General features: G+C 34.6%; 1 protein-coding gene across 1 annotated transcript in view; it reads right to left on the bottom strand.

Annotated features, from left to right (window-relative positions):
• The window catches only part of LOC122808284 (melatonin receptor type 1C-like), a 210,207-nt gene that overhangs the window by 165,742 nt on the left and 24,277 nt on the right, over nt 1-20,188 (bottom strand). Inside the window, exon 2 of the mRNA XM_044079247.1 lies at nt 3,524-3,712. Coding sequence (XP_043935182.1) covers nt 3,524-3,712 — 189 coding nt within the window. The remainder of the gene's footprint in view (nt 1-3,523; nt 3,713-20,188) is intronic.

The following is a 20,188-nucleotide window of genomic DNA, read 5'->3' as shown; positions in this document are numbered from 1 at the left end:
GATTATCTGTGGACTTTGCAACATTATGACACTGACACCTCACAGCTGCATTTAATGCAGTACTCCAGTTCAAAAATATATGTTATTTAGTAGGTTATGCAACTAAAATACTGCTCATAACATGATTTGACATGGAAATTGAATGTGCTGCAGTGGGACTCGAACCGGGAATAACTCCTCATAAGGCGAATGCTTTGCCCACTACACTACTGCTATACTGCTTCATTTGCATATATCTTCCTTTTTATCCTCTTCTGCCATTTAAGCTGCATTACCTGTAGCTATGCGATGGGCAAACCTGCACACCTACGGTTAAATTTAATATGTTTCATAAAACAAAAGTATCTTTATATTGTTTGTGTTTACTATTGCTTTTGTACACATGGGGGGATGTTACTGGGGGTAAACGGACACCTATGAGCGGTCTCATTCATTCTTTTAGGGCTTTCAGCTGTTTTTCATTGCAGGGGCATCTATATTCTGAGAGCTCTGCTCACAGACACAACTCTGCACTTTTACATGCTCCATGTAAGATTAGGAGCTCAGGCAGTGTGCCTTCATTAATATGCATGGCGTGCTGCCGTCCTGCTCCTACACGGCCGCTTCCATGCAGGACTAAGCTAGTCCTGCACAGAAGAATAGTAAAACCGAGGGATTGTCATGCAACTTGTCTTTTGGTTCATGTTTTTAATTTTCCTGGTTTGGAGTGTATTCTGGTTGTTGGTTTAAGAAACTGAGCCATGGAGACGAGTCCAGGAAGTGGTGGTAATCAACTAAGTCTTGAATCTGTGCTTACCAACTCTGTTACTACTTTAAATGAACTTATTTCTAAATTAACCCAGCAGTTGGCTGTATTTACGATCCCAAGGGCCTCAGGTATCAACTGTATGTTCCTGGTATTAATGGCAGTGAAAACAACTTACAAACAGGAGAAGACTTGGGGATAACACCAGCACAAAGAACTACACTTCCCGTAGTGCATTGGGTGATAGTCCAGTGACCCAGGTGACCAACAATGATGTTAGAAGCCGATTGCAATCAGGAAGGACTGGTGACAATGCGTTTTCTTTGAATACATGGTTACAAGAAGGTTTAGACCAGAGTATTTCAACTGAGAGGACTACTACTAGTTTGGGAAACTTGGAAGTAGAGAATGTAGTGGGATTTTTTTTTCATTCTGAAGAAGTCATTTATCCCACTGACGAAAACACTAAAGTGAGTTTTAATAAAGAGGATCCATCATCCTGCAACTTGTCTTTTGGTTTATTTTTTAGTTTTCTAGTCAGAAATAAAGAGCACTGAAATCCAAAAGAAAATTAGAACACAATGTCAGGTCCTCCCTGACCCTTATGTTAATTCTCACTCTGTACTGTTTCTTACAACTTCCTAGGAAAATGATGTAATGGATGTTCTGCCTGGGATTTTGGCTTTGCATGCAAACTTAAGTAGCCCCCACAACTATCTAGCCTGTATTATGCTTACCCTCTTAGATAAAAGAAAATTATTTAATGCAGACTAGAGACTTTTTAAACATTTTCTGCTGATAAGTGAAAACAGCTTTGAACAGCATCTAACTATATGCCTAAAAACATTAACACTTTGGCAGGACATTCTAATTTGTCATGTGATAGGGGGACTCCTAATGATTCACATTTATGAATAAAGGACATAAGGGCTTCTATTTTTCCAGTCTCACCATCTTTATGAGCTATGCTTGATCATTATCTTGATTATGACATCATCAAGATAGTGATCCTAAGGAGGGGGTGGGTTATCTTGCTTCCAGCACCTTAAAGGAGCAGAGTTGAAGCATTCAAACACAGAGCATACTACAAAGCACCCCGTCAGCATGGCAGTGTCAAAAAACTATGATCCATTAAATTCCATTCCAAGTAACTTTCAATCTTGTGGGCAGATCGGTAACAAACAAAATACAAATTGTAAGTCTACCTTTGCAATCCACAGAACTGTAGTTCCTTTTATTATAGGTCTTGCGTCATCATGTGATGAACAACGAACCTTTGAGTCTTTTTTGTCTACACCATCATCCACTGATGTGATAATGGTGCATGAGCTGGTCGTCACCTTGTTTGTACTCTTGAACCAGGCCTAAAGGAAAACTAATAAATGGATCAAATGGAGGGAACTAGAATAGGTGCACTAGATATCCATACTGACATTCTTTAAGGTGAAGGGGATGAAAGATTTGACCTTTATTCTGGTAGATTGTCAGCAACCTCATCTTTTTTTATTTACTTGTTTTTATCAGATTAATACAATAAATGATGTGGAAACTCAAAGTGTAGCTTTTCAATATAACCAGAATTTGATAATTAAGTATATTTTTGATAGTCACATGGCATGAGTTCCAGGGGACCATTGAGGAGCCTAAACCAATTTCCCAAGTGCACCATTTGCATAAGGGACTTGCTTAGAGTAACATTCCATTTAGTTGGAGGCTGAAGAAATCAAACTATGGAGTATAGGATTTCTGCTTGTTTTTAGTTTATGTGTTTAGCATAATCAATAAAGACAATTTCATGACAAGAGTATGAAACACTTTGGCATGAGCAATAAATGAACTATGTATGTATGCATTTGTATCAAATTTAACATAGCACATTGATGTAGTTAGTGTGGTAGTTGTTTACTTAATGTAAACTTTAGTATGTGATGCTTTTTCCCAACAAGAATGTAAGATTTTACTTTTGTTTCCTCTACAGATGTGAATATTGTGTCTTTAGTAAATAAAACACATTTGCTCATAGGGAATCAACACATGAGAAGTCAAAAGTTATATAATTTACTTGTGTGTATTATTGAGAAATGTTTCTTACAACACATTTCCATGTTATTTCATATTTACAACACATTTGTTGAAAGTGTGTTCATCATTTGTAATATAAGAAAAGGAGTCTAGATATTCTACTTTCATTCTGACTTTCATTGCTTGCTTCCTATTATAAATATTAACAGTGACAATAGTATATGTTTGTACTCCTGTCGAAAATTATTATTAAAAATTCCATAAACAATGCCATTAAGACAGCTGTTGAAGCAGACACTAAAGAATCCAAGAACAACCAGCCACAATGGAACATTTGGTGCCTTTCATTGAGGACTGAAACCTGCAGTCAAAGCAGGAATACTGAATGGAGACCAGCAAACTGCAAAAAGTACAAATACTGCAATCATTGTCAAAAAGTTCCTCATATCTGAGGGCCGGAGAGTTTGCTTGCTGTCTTTTTGGAGTCTGTATTTGACTTGTAAGACTGTGATCCAGATTCTTGCATAACACAACTGTTATGGAAAAATAAAATGAAAGACTGCAACAGCAATTGTTAATGACTTATTTGGAGTGAAGAAAAATGTACAAATGTATAGATGTGGATTGTACTGTAAACTAAAGAATCAGCTAGAATTAAACTAAAGCTAATTGTCCATGTCAGGAATATATAGCAGTAGGGGGTTTTCATGGTGAATATCTTCTCGTATTTCATTGCGTGGCAAATGCAGAACTAACAATTGATTGCTATTGACATAATGTTGTAAAGAGAAGCATTGCAACTCAGACCATGAAAGAATGCTGCCAATTGGCACTGAACTTCTCCAAACTGCCACTGGTTTTGTAAAATGGATCTGATATGCAAAGGGTATGGATAAACTGCATCAATGACATCTGCTGCAGACAGACTGATAACAAACATATTGCCTAAAAGAAAGGAAAAAATAAAAAAATACATTTCTGCATAATAGAGCCTTTTATTTTCTGACATTTACTTTATCCAAATCAATGTCACAGGGAAGCTAAAGTCTACCTTGGCAAACTGCAGACATAAGGCAGAAGAAATCCTGAATGAGTCATCAATTAATTGCAAGGTGCCCACTCCATACACATGCATGTGATTGCACTCAAACACACACACACACACACACACACACACACACACACACACACACACACACACACACACACACACACACACACACACACAGTCAAATACATTGAATGGATAGTTATATTATTGCCAATTCGCAATTTGCCACACCCTTTGATTAAGGTAGAAAAGTTGAAACCCTGCAGAATACCATGTGGACACATTGTGGACATGCAGACCACATACAGGCAGGCCAGCCAGGAATCAAACCAGAGAAGCTATTCCTGTGCTACCTATTTCTGTGTAACATCCATCAGAAAAACAATCAGGTAAATGCACCAAGGGTAAATGTTGTGAATACATTTGATAGTCAATTTAAAAACTATGAATGGGATAATGCTCATAACCAGAATATGTTTTTATTTCAGTTAAATTAAATGCACAGTTGATTATAGTGTACTGACTCACTAGAGACTGCATGCTGAGGTGGGCATTTGCAAGCTGCTTAATTTTAAGACTGAAGTACTTTAACTCAAAAATAAAGTGTTGGGCTTAAAAATATGTGATGATTACTTATATCAGGTGTAGAATCACACTTAGTGATTTTTGTAAATTCATGTTATGCAAGCTTCAAATTATGTGTAATCAACTGCATAAACATTTTGTTACTTATTTACCATTAACACTCATACTACATGGACTGACATGCCTCTTAACCTCCACTAATATCTAATATTAAATGTGTAAAGCATGTGTGGGAGCAGGTGAAGGTAGTGCTACCCCTTTACAAACAGTAGTAATAGAATGCACATTATGAAACAGCTTTACTGAACAGCATCCTGGTCAGATTTTGCACTAACTTGTATGACAATTTTTACCATATAGTGCTGCTTTGCACTGGGTGTCCTCATTGGCCTAATTATTTAATTGGCTTTTATTTGGAAAACCAGAAGGAAGCATTATCACACAGTTACAGAACATGGAACTAATGCAGTATATCAAAAGTTGTTTTTTCATAAATAATCATAATTTGTATTGCTTTAATCAAAAATATATCCTCTTTCAATTGAAATTTCATTACTTGCAATAGTATTCAAAAACATGGCATGCATCAATCAAATTTGAATTATTCTCAAAATATGATACAAACTATACAAATATAGATATACACACTGCCACAGAAAAAAAGGAAAAAAAAATAGATTTATATACACTGGCCTTCAAAAAATGTTCAAAATTATTATACAAAACATATAAACAGTACTTAAATGTGCCATATCATTATAATAATAAGGTGCTGCAAATCATTCCTTGACCATCAAAACTAGTATATGCATAACCATTCAGTAATGATGCCATTTCTGTCAAAAAGATGAATATTGTTAGTTAATTAAAACTGTACATCCAAACCAGGAGGATGTGAGGCCCACATTATTTCAAAGTAATATCCCGCGTGAATGCAAAACATTAAGTATATAACACTTTTTAAAGCATACCTTGTTAAAATTAGACCATTTTACTAATTAAGGAATTTCTCAGCATTATGTACTATTTCTATGAAAAGAACTATTGTTTAATAAAAACACAGATCATGCCACTGGAAATTTCTTGCCTATTCAACTATTTCTGACTTTGGAAGAAAAAAAATCTAGATCCAAGCTGATACAAGACTTAGAATATAACTCTGCTCCATGGAATAATAATATTAAATAAGAATATTATTTATAAATCCTCACACATCTTGATATATACAATAAATTTACAAATAAATCTATACCACAGGCTGATCAGAAAATATTATCCATACCATTTAGAGTATAAGGAAAATGCTAGACAATCTGCATTATCAGGAATTATTTGTAAATACATTACAAATATGGTAAGACATTTTATACATTGTTCAACATTTCTGCTCAGTTCAATTTTATATTGACTTTTTCAAATGATGCAATTTATAATTAGATGCAATAAATTCTGGGTAATATATGGAGCTAAGAATTGAATTGCATAGGAAAGACAAGAAGTTCTTATTTTTACAGGAGATTAACTAAGAAGAAACAGGTTTTAGTTTTACAATGTTAAAAGAATAGAGATAAGAACTTAAAAGATACACAGATCTATACCATATTTAATAATGTTTATGGGGCTGGATTCATAAATGTTACCAGAAGGTGTACACTATCTGTGCACTTAGTACAACCTTTCTGACTGAATAGACAGTGCAAGCATTGTCGTAGGGCTATTCTTGAATTTAGAAAGTGTACACAAAGTCTGCATATTATGGTAACCTTTATGAGTCCTCCCAATGAACTATGAGTATTTCAGTCTTCCTTTAAAATAGAGGGATTTAATAATGAACTGAGAATAGTGTAGATGTTTCTAGATGTAGTTTATAGAAAGAGGCATTGCTGCGCTCATTGATTATTTTTAGATGGCTTGGAAGAGTTTAATAGGTATTTTGGAAATGCATAAGAATAGAAACATCTATCCATTGCTGTCAAGATAAACCTGACACCTAAAGTGACACAATGAACAGCAATCACCATCAACAGATTTCAATAGGCAAGTAGGGAACTGAAGTAGATTGCCACCACTGATCCACCTGCGACATGTGTTTGGGATATGGCAGCAAACTGGAGTACCTTGCCAAAATCCATGTGAGCACTTTGAGGGAATGCAGATTCCGCATAGAAAGCAGTCCAGCAAAAAATCAAACCAGAGTATGTTTTTCTATAAGGTGACTCTACTACTCACTCCACCACTGAGTTAACTAGTATCACTCAAATTATGCATCATAAAATGTGATGATATATTTTTCAGTTGATCAGGTGGTTTTACCATAATTCATTATACAGAGAGGTTGTTAGAACCATGATTCAGCTTCAAAAAGCTAGCCAACAATAGTAAAGGAACAGTCATCCATTTTGTATATTTATGCCAAATTGTGCTGCAATAAGAAATTGGCTTGATTCAAGTAATGACATTCGCTCATGTCTGGCAGATATCAAGATATCAGAACACCAAGCTTCCTTGGATCAAAACTTTTCTTAAGATATTTGCTTAATGAAGATTGTTTTTATTATTTCCAGAGATGATATTTTTCTTTCACACAATTTTTTTTTCAGATATGAAGCTTTAGTTATAGGCATGCCTGTGAGCAGAGATTTAAAAGGCTTTCCATTAAACATGAAATGGTAAATTACTGTCATGTTTATAAGAAATTGGGAAAGTGAAATGAGCACAAAATTTAGTTTGTCACCTCATAGTTTTAAAAAGTTGTGGATCTCATGTCCAGATATAATTATACTAATAGATATAATTATACTGCAATTTCTTGCTGATGCATTTTCAGATCATTACTACTAATTCTCCTTCCTCCCTGTGCTTTGTTTGGCTTCATTTTGTAAATTTTTTTTGCAATATAATTTTATTTGATTTCATTCTCCAGGACAACGTATCACCCCCTTTGCGGAGCCAAACTGTTTTGCACAAGATTTTGTAAATATATTTATAACCTGCTGTGTCTGAGAATTCATTTTAGAATCTACACACAGCTTATCAATTTGGATGTCTTTACTCCTATCACAGGACAAGTTAAAGGATTTAGTTATCTCAATGAAACCAGCAGCTCATGTTAATTGATAAGCACCCTTGTCCTCATGTTACTTGCCATGGTCAGTGAACAAAATTAGAGTGATATAAGGTATATACCCTTTGGAAATCAAAGCAGATGCTCCTCAATGAGAGTTTAGCAGTTACAGTTAGTTTTTGTTTAGTTCCATGGAGCTTTATTTGTCCATAAGCCTCTGCTCGACACAAAAAAGAACACCAAAGTGCCATTGCAACCAGTTTATTAAAATATTTAAACACATTATGTATAAATCAGCAAATGACAATTCAAGTTAACATCCAACAGTATTATGAACAGTGAATAATGATAACCGTTCATGTGGCAGTGTGGGAAATGCTCACCATACATATTCCAAATACAAGCAACATGCAAACCCACTGCACACTGTAATTAACTAAATTAAACCCTCGGGTAGTGTAGTACCACTCACTCCAGCATTGCCATCTCCACAATTAAGCAACCAATCAATCCGTAAACCCTACATTCCCATTCCTCCTGAACCCTCCCCCCCACAGACGTATATGGATGAGTATGCCATTAAGCAAACTGCATTTATAAAATGTTGGAAGGAAAGTACAAAGAAGCATGGGCTTACGTGTCTAATGCACATTTCCTGACATGTTCATTTTTTGAAATTTCCTTATACTTACTGTGGAGAAGAACACATCTGCATACTACAGCACTGTCACTAGAACTTAAAAATCTTCATTCCTCAAAACTGCCTGAAGACATGATGGATCTGGACAGTGCTGTGTTTGCATCTCAACTAATTATATATGTCAAGCTAAAGTAAAATGAGGACACATTGGCCAGCTGCCAACCAAAATGTATGCGTCTTCTTTAATGTCATTGTTGATCATAACAGTAACCTAGGTACAACAGGATAAAACACATAACTTGAGTTACTGAAGCCTTGAGTCGTACATTTTCCAACTGCCATCCTTTTATGTGTAATGGTGATGCACCACTGATGACTTCTAAATAAAATGTTTTTTTTTCACCTCTTCAAATTACTGACATAATAAGGACTATAAATCACACTGTTATGCATATTAAATTTAAAGGAATAGTTTGTGGAAGGCCTATATTTAAAAATTCTATTACATGTTATTGCATCTGTAATAAAAGGTACAGCCCACAAAATGGAAGTGGCTTTTTACCACCATGGGAAACACCTTATGTTAGGGAATCATTGCTAATGGTATGGGTGGAATGTAAAAGGAAATTGTGAAATTCATCAAAACCTTAAAGAGTGGTTAAGATCCTGCTTTCACAGATGTAACGTTCTACAGATAATTCTCAGCATTTATAGTATTTTAGAGTAAAACATACTGTTTTGCTTTAAATCACTAGAAATACTGTGCTTATGCAAATAATGCATGTCTAGTAAAACATGTAGTACACATTCCAAAAGTAAGCATCCACAGTCATATTTAGATAACTGGTTTGAAGTTTCTGTTAAAAAAGGACTTTACAATGAAGAATGGAGAGAACATTTCAAAGTAAAATGGTAAATGAGTGAAAATCAACAATGAAGAATTAATTTGTTTAGGACATCAAAATAATCTCTCAATATAAAAACAGAAATGTGTGCAGTCATATTTTAACTCTTAATATACAGCAATCAAACTAGTTGGAGGGCAGCACAAAAATGTCAGGACTATTCAACCACTCTGTCCATGAACACTGCTCTTCTTATATCACTCATTCCTGAGCAGAGGGAGGATAATTAATCCATTTGTTTCCCAAAGCACATTAAGCCAGGAAATTACTCCTAGGAGGTTCCATTTCCACCTCTCCAGTATCTCAGTAACTCATTTCCATACTTTTCATAACTGTGGAATTGAGGAATGATCCAATACTTCTTTCAAATATGTTGATTGTCTCCACAATGAAAACAATTCAACATCCTCTAATGTCCTACCTAGTGTACTTGCCTGCTTACCTTTATGATAAATGTAAACGACTTCAGCCACCTTCATGTTTTACTCTATGCCTGTAGCACTCATATCAGTTTTGTACATTTCCCTAAAGTCTTCTGAAAATCAGCTTTTTCACAATAAGTACTGCATTCCCATATATCCTAGCTAAGCATTATTGTAGCAAAACGTTTCAATCCACTCACTCCTCCATGTTTCACATTTGCCTTTACAGATTCTGTAGTGCCCTTCTTCATGACTGTGATTACCATACTAGGATCTAATCTCCAATCTTTTCTTCTCAAAAATGCTTCTACATGACATCCAATTACATTTCACTTCTGTGGCATTCTCCTCATAACACCAACGTCCTCCCTATGGCACTAATATTCCTGCTCCCCTTTTTCCTTCTCATGAAAAATAATCCAAACCTTCTCCTTTTAAACTTTTAGTTTACACCTTCCATAACTTACCTTAGACAATTTTATCTTGCATTGGTATACAATATCAGCTTTTGCCTTTTGATTTTTATCAATGTACATTGTGTCTTTACTGTGTTGTATATACCCTTACATTCTTTCTACGCACTAAGCCCATCCCCCAATCTACTCTCCATTCAAGCATTTTCTACACCTGTTTACACATTGTAGTATGAATGTCTATAAGCATAATACTTTAAAATAATACTTACTGGTTTTCTAAAAATATTAGTATTTTCCCACACCCCAGTGATTTAACAATGCTTTCCAATAACCTATGCAAACTTTCCCATACTACAAACAAATTATAGACAATATTGTATTACTGACTGTAGAATTCTACCACTCTAAAGATGTTTAGTTGGAAATATATATATACATATGTATATATATATATATATATATATACATATGTATATGGATTCACTTCAGAATCTCAAAATTGCGAAACATCGAATGTCATATAATTGTGACCATATGATCGATTTTTCAGAATATCGAAATTCCGAAACAGATAAAAAAAAAAATGAATGTTTAAACATTTTTGAAGTGGGGCAAGCCCCCCCTGCACATCCACACCCCTGCTACTTAAATACACCAACTCCAAGATCGCACTACAATGAGGAAAATGGAAATCTCCCATTCTGAGCTGCATGCAGATCTCCATTCATAATTTCAACATTCTAAAACTTCGCTCATATGGTCATGACCATACTAATTTTAAGGTTTAAGCATTTTGAGATTCTGAAGGGAACTGTATTAATGGGTATTCCCTCTTGTGTGTTACAGATTTACACCCATTTTCACAGCAAACATATCTACTCCATATGGGAAATTCATTTGTTTGGTCACCCATTGGGCTATTGTCCATAGTAAGATTTCCTATCTTCCTTTTCTAACAACAATTAAATCTTACCTCAGTCTAAGGTCTCAGCTTCTGTTTTGCCTTACCTCTCTAACCTCTCAGATCATTACACATCTTACTCTACAAACTGGATCTTTCTGCTTCTATTCCTCTTTTTCTTCAAAGGATACCCACACATGTGAGGTACATAGAAATTAGAAAATAGAAACTAAGCACACATATGGAAGCTCCATTTATCTGAGTCTACAGCAAAGGTCCTGCACAAATTGGTCTCCATTGCTATGTCTAGTTTGCCACTCAGGGTCTGAGCCTGGCATCTATTTTTTTAGCTCACTGGCAATTAAAACTTTATCTTCTTTCTGGATCTAGATGTCTCCAGCTTCCTCATTCCTTTGGGGTATGTCTGGAAATCCAACCATCTCTGCTTTACTCTATTCTTATATCTTATAGTCGTCCCTTAGATCACTTTGATTAGTCCATAATGATTCTTTTTGTTAGTGTTCTTTTTGTTTAAGGAGACTTAGTATTCTGTACCACTGTGCATACCCTGTCTGTGTATAGTCTAATGTCACAGCCCTTTCTTACTTCTCCACTTCCAAGTATATTTTAACACCTTTCTTTGGTCTCAGTCTGGAGCATATCTAAACAGCCCTACCTTAGTTTGTAATTTACTATGGAGTTGACTGATATGAAAAGTTTTATTTGAATTTCTTCAGGCTCTGTAAAAACTCAGACTGCAAAGTAAAATCCAAACACGATTTATTAAGAAAAAGATGAGCACTTTCATCAGATGACTAACAAAAACTGCTATACATTTAAATAGAAAACTTTTCCTCATTGAAATAATTAATCAATTAAAATAGTATGCTGCAGTTAAATTCTTTATAATATGTAGGTTACTGCTTAGAAAAACTCCATTATAAACACTGAAACATGGATAGACAATGTGCAATTGAGTAAACATCAAAAAATCAAAAAATATATATATATAATTAAAAGCTTTCTTATATAAGGGTGAAACGAGCAAATGAATATTTTAGTCTGTTGTTGATGTCATATATCAAGACCTGCTCGTAGATAATTAATAATCAACGTCCTATTACTAAAGTTGTATAAAAATGTATATATTACACTGTAAATATTAAAATCCAGAGCCTATATAAACAATCCTTCCTTGGTTTGTGATTTATTGATCTTATTATTGATTTATTCATCTTTATTGTTAAAAAGAAGTGTGACTGCATCATGCATGATGTAAAGGAATTACAGCTTGTTTCTTGCTTGCACAACTTGTAAGGTCAGAACAGCTTTACTGCACTTACTGTAGTATTTAGTTGTATATTGCTTGTGTGATTTGTGCCATACAAGTTGATTTAAGTTCTCTGTGAATTCTGTAGATACTGATTTTGATTATTCTTTTCTTTTACAATATTTTATTTTTTTGAAGTTGAATATGGATTCCTTAAATGAGTATGCAATTAATGATTACAAATAGTACAGTGTAATAAATGTTATGCATGTGTAAAGGTAACAGCTAACACTGGTGATCTGTGTTCCTCGTGTCAAAATCTGGATGATTTGCTTACCATTGGTAGAAGTAAATCTGGACTTAATGATAATGAGTGCACTTGTGCAAAAGGCATGGCTTGGAGAACTGTTGTTTCATATAATAATGACTGGACTGGTGAGAACTGTTGTTTCATATAATAATGACTGGACTGGTGAGAACTGCTGTTTCATATAATAATGACTGGACTGATGAACTAAATAATGTTAGGCATAGAACAAATAGAACAGATTTAGGAAATGATGCATCTATTGTCTGCAAAGATCATTCAACCCCTATGAAACAAGATGATGCCCTGACAACGTTTGAATTCTGAACGCAACTAGTCAGAAATCTGAGGTTCTGGTATGTTTTGAAAAAAATAAAAAAAGAAAGAAAGGAAGACGTTCACAACCAAGGAAGAAAAACAAACTGATTAATGTATGTAAAGAGAATACATATTAAAAAGGATACTGCTTTGTTATGTAACTGATAATATTTTTCTATCAGAAAACCTTCAGTCCACAGAAAAAGGCATTGTTTGTCCAAACGAGAAAGTAGAAAAAAGAGGCAAGGGGCAGGTGAAAAGGAAGAAATCAAAACTGAATGTGGAAGGATTGAAGAACATTACTATAAGAAAAAAAGAGGAGAAAGACAGATGTTTGCTACTTGGCTCAAGTTATGGATGTACAAAGCCAGCTGGATGAGAATTTAATACACAATGAAAACAGTGGGATTAATAAGACTAATGGTGATGAGGATCTAATATTTGTACCAATTGTTAGAGCAGCTATTACTGTATTAGAAGTTGAAGATTCTTCACAGCTGGTCAGCAGATATATTCTTGTCATTGGAAATTCAGTTATTGTAGGAACTGATATTTATATTTGCAGAGAAGATAATGAACTTTGAATAGTGTTATGCTTGCCAAGAGCAAAAATAGAAGATATGAGTTAAGCCTTGGATTTCCTTAATGTAAAGAAGTATGGATCTGTTTTTATTGATATCAGTACAAATGATCTCATCCACAAAGATTCTCTAACTGTTAGTAGGGAGCTGACAACCCTCTTAGATAGTATAGCTTGAACTGGTGTTAGGACGTATTTTTCACAAATCACCTATAAAAAGGATAGTCATGTCACCACGAATTAAAAGATTTTTTGGATAAATACCAACATGAAAAAATGTCCTATTTTTAAAAACTGGAAATGTGTAGAACATCCATGCCTAGTTTTGTGCACACACATGTTCAAACAGGATGGCATGCTTTTGTCAAGATCAGGGAAGAGAATTTTTCAGCAGATATTTTGCAATATTTGACAAACACTAGGTAGAATTTTTGCCAGGTCAAAAATTTAACAGTTCACAAATAACATCTGATGCATTTCTGATGATTGTTAATGCTTTGAACATTAATAATATATATATATATATATATATATATATATATATATATATATATATATATATATATGTGTGTGTGTATATATATATATATATATATATTTTTTTTTTTTTTTATTGGAAAAGTTGCTATGTTCTCACAAGACCAATGTTGTTATTGTTTGTGAAACATGGTTAAAGAACAATGACTGAAAACCAGTTCTGTCAGGGTTTGAATGTTTTTACTGTAACTGAAATTCTAACAAAAATCAGGTGGAGGTGTTATAGGGATTAAATATAATTATGATACCTGTGATTATTACATGTTCAATTATAATACCAATACTATAGACTGTGTAACAGTGACAATAAAGACAACCCTGGAACATGCAACAATTGTTGGAGTGTATACACCACCAACGTCAAGTACAGATGACCTAGAGGAATTCATACATTTCTTGCAAGAAACACAGGAGGGAAGAATAATATTAGCTGTGGACTTACAATTACCAGATACAGACAGGAGTAATATTGATTCAACAGCATTACTAAGGAAATTATTCACAATGTCTATTCAGGAACAGCAATTTCTTCAGATTGTAAAAAAACTACCAGTGGACGGAACATACTAGACATTGTATGCATTCCTAAATAAATTACGGTTACTTCATTCAAGTTTTACCACCATTCATGTGCAGTGATTATGGGATTATAAAGTTTAATTTGTGCTAGATAATTCTGCCAATCTGAAATCTAAACCAATGCACAGAAGTTTAATTACATATTATATGGAAGCAAAACAGTCACTATGTAAAACTAACTGGAGTGAGGTGTGCAGTGGAAAAACTGCAGATGGAATGTTAAAAGTTTTGAAAGAGAAATTGAGTGGAAAAAAAAATAACATCAGGATGTAGGCATACAGCATCAGGGGGATATTTTTCCATAAGAACAAGATATCTGATTAAGGTGAGAGACAAAAAATATAAGAAATGGAAGAGATGCTGAACTACAACTTTGAAAACTGAAATATGCTAGACAAATAGATTAAGGATCATGTGAGACAAGGTCAAGAAAAATTTGAAGAAAATTTATATAAAGATATTGGGCATAATAGGAAACATTTTATAGATACATAAGATATTGAAGGATTAAAGACGTACAAATTGATAAACTGTATACATATTCTAAAAGTTATTCTCAAGCACAACAGCCTATAGATTCTTCTTCTTTTGGCTTTTCCCAGTTGGGGTCACCACAGCAGATCACCTGTCAACTCATGATTGGCAGTTGAGTTTTACCCTGTGCCCAACCTTCCACGGAAGGCACACAGATGGATGCACTCATGCCTAGGGCCAATTTAGAGTATCCAATCCACCTATAGCATGTCTTTGGGATGTGGGAGGAAACTGTTGTACCCGGAGGAAACTCTTGTGACCAAAGGGAGGACATGCAGACTCTGCACAGAAGACACCCTAGCCAAGGTTCGAACCAGGGAACCTCTTGCTGTGATTTGGCAATGCTAACTGCCGCACCACTGCGGCCATCCACAGCTGCTTATAGATGTATTTATAAAATCTTATGCAAAACAGTGGGCTCCACAAAAGGGTGATATGTTGCCCTAGTGACATCCATATAACCCCAGATACTGGAATAAAATTAGACTATATCATCCACATAACCCCAGATACCTTAATAAAAATAGATTATATTGAAAAAAAACTACACAAACTGGATCTGAACAAGGAACATGAAGGAGATGGAATTAGTAACTAGGACCTAAGAACACTTCATCAAGAACTTACAATACCATTTTATGTATTATTCACTAGGTCATATAAATATGGGTAGATTCCTTAAACTTGAAGACATGTGCTTATTAAATCTGTATTTAAGGGAATGGGAGTAGGACAAACCCAGATTCATATAGATTGTTAAGTCTACTTTCATTTTGTAGAAAAATAATGAAGAAGGTGATATTGGATATTTTATTGTCAGAATTGGATGGATGGGGTCTTGAAATCATATTTCAGCATACATATGCTGAAAATAGATCTATTACCACCTGTAACATGATGTTCTATAACAATAAAATAACAGCTATGAAAGAAAAAGTGTGTTGTGATGTAATTTATATAGATTTAACTTCAGCATTTGACAAGGTCATACACAAAACACTGATCAATAAATTAGAACAACTAGGTATTGCTGGACTCTTGATAAGATGGATAGTTGCATGGCTTGCAAATAGCACATGGCAAATATCATACAGCAACTGGCAGGTGAAATCCTTGGTCGCAGTAAGGGTGCCCCACAGGGCTAGGTCATAGGCCCTTACTTGTTTAGGTTGTATCTTTCACAGCTAACTTTTTTCATCTGAGGTGTTCTGCAGGCTATATGCAGATGACCTGAAATTGGGCAAATTAATTACATGTGTTACAGATAAGGCATATCTGCAAAATACTTGACTAAATTGACCATTTGTGCACAGGAGAGTAATATGCTGATAAAGACATCAAAATCTAAGCAAATGAGATTTGAAGACATAAATTAAAAGGTGAATATTTAATACAGCACACAGTGATTGAAATTGTAGACTCAATAAAGGACGGACCTGGTAATATGAGTAGATCCAGCTATGAGTTTTTTCTAATCATATCAACCAATTGGTTACTGATATTTATAGAACTATAGGTTGTATAAAAAGATTTATAATGTATATGAAAACAACAATTATGAAGTCATTGTTTGTTTGTTACATTCCACCCAAACTTGAGTATGGAATAACAATATGGAAACCCTATAAGAAAACAAGCATGAGTAAACTGGAAAGAGAACAGCAGAAAAAATACCAAGGACATCCATAGATGTGAAAGTTTAAGTTATTATGAATGACTAAAATATCTGAACTTGTACAGTATCTCTTACAGATATCTAAGAGGAGATCTTATTCAGGTATATAGGGCATTTAGAGACAACTACCTCTGGGAATGTTTGGGGTTATCAGAAAGTACTATAGCATCATCAGACAACCTATGTAGAAAATTCTATAGGAATAAGAGGTGTACTAATTGGTTCTCTAACAGAGTAGCTGACACATGGAATAGACTACCAAATTACATTAAAACAAGTACTAGTTTGGATATTTTAAGAACAGTCTGGGCCCTTATTATGGAAACAAGTTTTTTTGGTATATTGGCAAGCTAGAAGGACATTAATGCCCGTGCTTGAAATATTTGTATGTATGTAAGTATGTAATGCCATAACTCGAACTAACTGCTGACCTTGTTGTTTCATTTGTTGTTGTAGTACAAAAAACCTGCACACCTTCTATTCCTTAGCATCCTAGTTCTTATGTAGTTACCCCTTCCTCCTCATCCAGGGTCTGTTTATTTCTCATATTAAATTATACCTCACTGATTAAAATGTATTGCTTTCCTTTCTACTAATTCAATAGCATTTACTTCCCAACCATTTAATTAAAGCCTGTTCTTGCTTTAAGAGCCACAGCACTGGATCCATTTCTATGATTTGGTAATGTACAGTGCAAAAACATCCTGTACAACCTTCATTTTCATACATTCTGTCATCAGGTTCCTCTTTAAAGCAGTTGATCTCGGTATCCATTCTCACATTTCATTTTGGTACAACTTGTTTTTTTTTAACTTTCGCATGTTTTGTTTCTTGAACCAATATATACTTTTTTAAGTCATTTTATTAACAATTTTTAATAATGCAATATGAAATGATAACAGACAATGCACAACCAAAACAATGAAAGTAATATAGACTTATATACATCTCATAACTTATTACAAATACTCCTTGTGTCCAACAAATTAACTAAGTTAACAGAGATTAAGCTAGAAGGATATCAAATAAAGTATCCCAATATTCAGCAAAGTGTGCATTAAGTATCTGGGTATATTTCAGATATCTGTGGGCAAGTAAGTGTTTGGTAGCAAGTTGTTTAAATCCATCCCAAGTGAGTAATGATCGATCCTTCAGTTAAGAGTGATATAAAGTTTGACAAGGGAAAAGACTGTTATTAGAATATGAGTCTATAGTTTGGATAGTCCTGTAGAGGGGATATGTAATATTGTGAATTTCCAGGACAAGGTCATTTTTTTTTCATTTCCCTTTTTTTTCAATTGTACCCTAAGGGGGCACCAGAGTCTATAAGAGCATTTACAGCTCTAAGAAATAGTCAGTAATATAGTCAATAATCAGCGCTGTGATTGGAAGTACAATGGGAGAGGAGAAGGAATAGATTTTATAAAGTATGGTAGGGGTGAGATATGCATTGTTTAAGATCATAAGTTGGGTATAATTAAGTTTTTTAAGGCGACTGAGTTTCAAAGAGAGCTGAATAGCTTGGGGGATTTGGTTAGAGGCAATAGAGGGTTCTTGGTCTTTCCAGTAGTTTGAAAACATTTGATCATGTTGGTTTCTAACAGAAAAAATACGTTTGTATGAATTAGAAATCATGTTCTTCTTATGTGCGAGAAGGTTCCATATGGATTTTCAGGCTTTAATTTAATTTAGATTTAGAGAGGTATCTTCCAAGGTATTACAACAGAGTTCAAGGATTTGTCTCAAGATGATTGTATAACTTTTGGGTAAAGACATATGTAGCCTTATTTTGGATAATGAATTATTTCTGAGAGGAAAGAGATCTGCTATAGTTAACTGATAAGGGGGTATTTATCTAAGCTGATCATTTTGTTGTTCAGTTTAAAGTTGGAGTTGAGGTGAAATTGTTGCACGGTACTGAGACCAGTGGACATTTTTAGAGATTTGAAAATCTTTTGAAGAATAGTTATCTTATGCTTAATAGTTGATAGTAATTTGAGGTTTTTAAGGTTTTCTGTATTCAGAAAGGGGGAGAGATTTGGGGTTAAATCTGAATGGTTTGATATCGTTATAGTATAATTTTACTTATGTAGGAGCTCAGGTAGATAAGTTAAAAGTATAATCAGATATTGTTACTATCATGTTACCTTTGATAATATCGTAATAAAGTTTGAAGGCCGGTAAACTTAAATTGCCCTTATCTTTAGGGAGAGTTAGTCTATTATAGCTAATTCTAATTGATTTGGGGGACCATAGGAATTTGGAGAAAGATGTGTGGAAGGTTTTAAAACATTTGTTGTGAATTATTGTGTTAGATGCATAAAAACATAAAGTACTTGATGTAGAATGTTCATCATGATTATAGCAGGATTGGCAAGAAGTGGGAGGTGTAATTTTGCCCATCTGTTCAAGTCTTGTATGTTATATCGTTGTTTGGAGATATTATATGAATAGCTTTGGTTGGGATCTTGGTAAAAGGGAATACGGAGATACTGCAGAGAGTCTTTAATTTTGATTGGGGGGGGCAGCTAGATAGTCGGCAACAAGGAATCCGGTGAAAAATGGTTGATTTCTCGTTGTTTGGTGTATAATTGGAGAATTTTTAGTAGCTATCTATTGTGTCTAGTATTTTTGGAAGGTCAGAATTGGGGATAGAGTAACTGAGGTTAAGGTCATCAGCAAAGTCTGAGAATGGAATTTTATTATTGAAGAGGGTGGGAATATGATGAAAGTTTTTTTGGGTGATTAACAGAAAAAATAAGTTCAATATAGAGGTTAAATAAGTAGGGTGACATTGGACATCTTTGTCTAGCTCCATTTTTAATGTTTGGGTAGTTTTTCCATCTCTCTCAACTTTCTGATTTAAAAGCCCGCATTTGCAATTGTTTCCCCCCTTTCCTGTAACTAGTTTAGTCCAGATAAAGATTCTTAGTTTTAGCACTCGAATTTGCTTATTCTTGATCAGCACTTTTTCAGAACTTGTTGTAAGCACTAAATAAGCTACTAATTGCCACAGCACTCAACCTTCCTCATTAGCTAGAGGAAAACAGTTTTGGTACTTACTTTCCTCACTTGCTTAGAGAAAAACAGCTCTTGTACTCACTTTCCTCACTTATCTAGAGGGAAATAGTTTTTTATTCAAGCATGTCCAAGGGTCAGCTCCCAGTGTTCTCTCCTGTCAATCTGATGAATCTGGGCATCTTGGAGCAATGTAGAAATTGCCTCATGTACACAGACAACCTTCTCCTCCTACCACCCAACACTACAACCTGTGAGAGATGCACTTATCTAGCCAAACTGGAGGTAAAGCTCTCTCCAACCAAGACTGAACTTGACAGTCAAGAGGAGAAGGTAAACACTTGCACCACACCACACTCATCACATAGTCTCACTAAATATACACCACCAAAATCCACACATAGAAAAACAAAAATAAGGATTCAAAGATGGCCGCCATTCTGTAGACACTGCATATCTACAGCTCTTCAGATACTTGGAATAAAAATTAACCCTGAGGATATACTTCAAGTTTCTCTACACTAATTGTTGGCTAAAATTAATCTACTACAACTAAATATCGTCTGAGAGGTGAAGGAACCGGAGGAAAATAAACAAATTAACAGGATTGGATCTGATT

The sequence above is a fragment of the Protopterus annectens genome, chromosome 8.part0 (assembly GCF_019279795.1).
Source record: "Protopterus annectens isolate FY-2018-M chromosome 8.part0, PAN1.0, whole genome shotgun sequence".
NCBI lineage: Eukaryota > Metazoa > Chordata > Ceratodontiformes > Protopteridae > Protopterus > Protopterus annectens.
This window is presented reverse-complemented; position numbering and strand designations above follow the sequence as displayed.